A 4337-nucleotide genomic window follows, 5' to 3' on the forward strand; every position below is an offset into this window, starting at 1 on the left:
AGAAGAGGAGCAGGAGAATAAGGAGAGAAACAAGGAGAGGAAAGTAGAGGAGCAGGAGAATAAGGAGAGAAACAAGGAGTGGAAAGAAGAGGAGCAGGAGAATAAGGAGAGAAACAAGGAGAGGAAAGTAGAGGAGCAGGAGAATAAGGGGAGAAACAAGGAGAGGAAGATTAAAGCACATCCCTGTCCAGGAAGCTCAGTAGAATAAAAGAGAGATCCGGGCAGGAGAGAAAAGAGAGGAGGATGTGGGAGAGGAGGAGAGAAAAGGGAGGAGGAAGTGGGAGAGGAGGAGAGAAAAGAGAGGAGGAAGTGGGAGAGGAGGAGAGAAAAGAGAGGAGGAAGTTGGAGAGGAGGAGAGAAAAGAGAGGAGGAAGTTGGAGAGGAGGAGAGAAAAGAGTGGAGGAAGTAGGAGAGGAGGAGCGAAAAGAGAGGAGGAAGTGGGAGAGGAGGAGAGAAAAGAGAGGAGGAAGTGGGAGAGGAGGAGAGAAAAGAGAGGAGGAAGTTGGCGAGGAGGAGAGAAAAGAGAGGAGGAAGTAGGAGAGGAGGAGAGAAAAGAGAGGAGGAAGTGGGAGAACAGGAGGAAAAAGGTAGAACAGAACAGATCAGGGTTTTTAAAGAGAGAAGGAATGAGAGGAGGGAAAGCAGATCTGTGGAGAGACCAGAGGAAGAGGAGGAGTGTGTCCCAATAATCTCTCCTTCTTCCTGAAGTGTGCACTCATCTGCTAATCCCCACAAATGTAAAAATATTAGATTAGTGTAGGCATGGGCTACAAGGAAGTTCCATATACCAATAATTTCCTTTCAAATCCATGAAGGGAAGTGAACAAGTGCACACTTCAGGAGAAAGGGGGATTATTGAGCCACAACCATGGAGATTGAGTAATAGGAAGGGAGGAGCAAGGTCAAATGTCAGGTGAGAGGTGAGAGATCAGGGGTCAGAGGTTAAAGCGTTCCCTCGTCCAGCAGTTTGTTGATCCCGTTGCAGATCTTCCTCAGGTACAGTCTGTAATCCTCTCCGTCTCCGTACAGTTCGGCCAGGAACTCCCCATGGGCAAAGTGGTTGAACACGTGGTCGATGCGAGTGTGCGACCGCAGGGTCAGGTGCTGCTCCACCAGCGCATGCAGAAGATCCCGGCATTCCAGCAGCAACTCTGACAGAATGCGGTGGTCGAACGTGTAGTCCACCTCGTAGAAGCTGACCGCCGTCATGGCTGCCTGGTTCATCTTCTTCTTGAAGCGTTCGACCGTGTCCAGTTCGTCTGGGCTGAACTGGTGGTTGCGGTACAGGATACCGATCTTCAGGGCGATCTTGATGACGTCTTTGACGATCTTGTGGGCCTCCTTCTTACTCTTGGTGAACTCCCGGCTGACCTTGTACAGCTCGTCCAGGATCTCACTGCTGACGTCGTCTGTCAGGAGGTTGGCCACCGCCACGGTCGCCATCTTGGATAGGATCTTCTTCTGTGCCTGGAGGGCCAGGGAGCGAGAGTTGAAACACTCCTGGCCTGGAGGGGGGAGATAGGGTGGAGAAGGGGGGAGAGAGAGAGATGGGGAGAAGAGGATGGTGGGGGAGAGAGGGGAGGAGTTAGGGGAGGGAGTCGGGGAGAGATAGAGAGAGGTGTAGATGAAGGAGAGAGAGAGTTAATGTTTAGCTCCATAGCCCACCCAGTCAAACACACATTCCTCTCTGTCTCTCTGTTTAAAGCTGTTGTCAAAGAGAAGGACGAATCAGGACCAAACACACAGAGAAGATATGCTTTATACTAACCCTCCTTTTAAAGTCATACTGTAGTCAGGCACTTCTTACATTGAACACATACTGTAAACTCAGAGTACAGGAGTCAAACTCATAACACTTTGTCACATAGGTCTACAGTTGTACTGTGCTTGTCAGACCAGCAGCAATTATATCAGTAGCATTAAAAGGGGAAGTCTAAAGAGGATCAATTCCTGGATCAGTTCCTGGATCAGTAAAGGTTAAATGATGTCACGACAGTAAATTATCTGTAAATCAAACCGTCTGAAATGGCCGACACACACATTCTCACACACATACGGAGTACAATAGTCTGGATAGCTTTGCGTCATTTACCTCTTACATTCTCTAACGTAAAAAAACTTCTCTGGCTACTTTCTCTTTTGTCAAACAACACTTATTTTAGATAATCATTCCACTCCTTCATACTACAGTCGTGGTCAAAAGTTTTGAGAATGACACAAATATACATTTTCAAAGTCTGCTGCTTCAGTGTCTTTAGATATTTTTGTCAGATGTTACTATGGAATACTGAAGTATAATTACAAGCATTTCACAAGTGTCAAAGGCTTTTATTGACACTTACATGAAGTTGATACAAAGAGTCAATATTTGCAGTGTTGACCCTTCTTTTTCAAGACCTCTGCAAAACACCCTGGCATGCTGTCAATTAACTTCTGGGCAACATCCTGACTGTTGGCAGCCCATTCCTGCATAATCAATGCTTGGAGTTTGTCAGAATTTGTGGGTTTTTGTCTGTCCACCCGCCTCTTGAGGATTGACCACAAGTTCTCAATGGGATTAAGGTCTGGGCAGTTTCCTGGCCATGGACCCAAAATATCGATGTTTTGTTCCCCGAGCCACTTAGTTATCACTTTTGCCTTACGGCAAGGTGCTCCATCTTGCTGGAAAAGGCATTGTTCATCACAAAACTGTTCCTGGATGGTTGGGAGAAGTTGCTCTCGGAGGATGTGTTGGTACCATTCTTTATTCATGGCTGTGTTCTTAGGCAAAATTGTGAGTGAGCCCACTCCCTTGGTTGAGAAGCAACCCCACACATGAATGGTCTCAGGATGCTTAACTGTTGGCATGACACAGGACTGATGGTAGCGCTCACCTTGTCTTCTCCGGACAAGCTTTTTTCCGGATGCCCCAAACAATCAGAAAGAGGTTTCATCAGAGAAAATGACTTTACCCCAGTCCTCAGCAGTACAATGCCTGTACCCTTTGCAGAATATCAGTCTGTCCCTGATGTTTTTCCTGGAGAGAAGTGGCTTCTTTGCTGCCCTTCTTGACACCAGGCCATCCTCCAAAAGTCTTCACCTCACTGTGCGTGCAGATGCACTCACACTTCCCTGCTGCCATCCCTGCGCAAGCTCTGTACTGGTGGTGCCCCGATCCTGCAGCTGAATCAACTTTAGGAGACAGTCCTGGCGCTTGCTGGACTTTCTTGGGAGCCCTGAAGCCTTCTTCACAACAGTTGAACCCCTCTCGTTGAAGTTCTTGATGATCTGATAAATGGTTTATTCAGGTGCAATCTTACTGGCAGCAATATCCTTGCCTGTGAAGCCGTTTATGTGCAAAGCAATGATGACGGCACGTGTTTCCTTGCAAGTAACCATGGTTGACAGAGTAGGAACAATGATTCCAAGCACCACCGTCCATTTGAAGCTTCCGGTCTGTTATTTGAACTCAATCAGCATGACAGAGTGATCTCCATCCTTGTCCTCGTCAACACACACCTGTGTTAACAAGAGAATCACTGACATGATGTCAGCCGTTCCTTTTATGGCAGGGCTGAAATGCAGTGGAAATGTTCAGTTAATTTGCATGGCAAAGAGGGACTTTGCAATTAATTGCAATTCATCTGATCACTCGGCATAACATTCTAGAGTATATGTAAATTGCCATCATACAAACTGAGGCAGCAGACTTTGTGAAAATTGACTGTACAGTAAAACTACAGTGGTCTGACTGACTGGTAGACGGAGGGGGGAAAGTGACTGACTGGTAGACTGAGGGGGATAATGACTGACTGGTAGACTGAGGGGATAATGACTGACTGGAGAGACTGAGGGGGATAATGACTGACTGGTAGACTGAGGGGGATAATGACTGACAGGTAGACTGAGGGGGATAATAACTGACTGGTAGACTGAGAAGGATAATGACTGACAGGTAGACTGTGGGAGATAATGACTGACTGGTAGACCGAGGAGGATAATGACTGACTGGTAGACCGAGGAGGATAATGACTGACAGGTAGACTGAAGGGGATAATGACTAACTGGTAGACCGAGGGGGATAATGACTGACTGGTAGACTGAGGGGGATAATGACTGACTGGTAGACTGAGGGGGATAATGACTGACTGGTAGATTGAGGGGGATAATGACTGACTGTTAGACTGAAGGGGATAATGACTGACTGGTAGACTGAGGGGGATAATGACTGACTGGTAAACTGAAGGGGATAGTGACTGACTGGTAGACTGAGGGGGATAATGACTGACTGGTAGACCGAGGGAGATAATGACTGACTTGTAGACTGATGGGGATAATGACTGACAGGTAGACTGTGG

At 47.2% G+C, this 4337-nt stretch overlaps 1 protein-coding gene across 1 annotated transcript; it reads right to left on the reverse strand.

Moving 5' to 3' along the window:
• Nucleotides 1-531: 531 nt before the first annotated feature.
• On the reverse strand, nucleotides 532-1550 carry LOC109884862 (tumor necrosis factor alpha-induced protein 8-like protein 3). The gene has a single exon (XM_020476768.2). It carries the CDS (start codon nucleotides 1441-1443, stop codon nucleotides 943-945), a length of 501 nt encoding a protein of 166 aa, XP_020332357.1. The 5' UTR covers nucleotides 1444-1550; the 3' UTR covers nucleotides 532-942.
• Between the last annotated feature and the right edge of the window lie 2787 nt (nucleotides 1551-4337).

This window comes from Oncorhynchus kisutch, unplaced genomic scaffold (assembly GCF_002021735.2).
Source record: "Oncorhynchus kisutch isolate 150728-3 unplaced genomic scaffold, Okis_V2 scaffold2013, whole genome shotgun sequence".
NCBI lineage: Eukaryota > Metazoa > Chordata > Actinopteri > Salmoniformes > Salmonidae > Oncorhynchus > Oncorhynchus kisutch.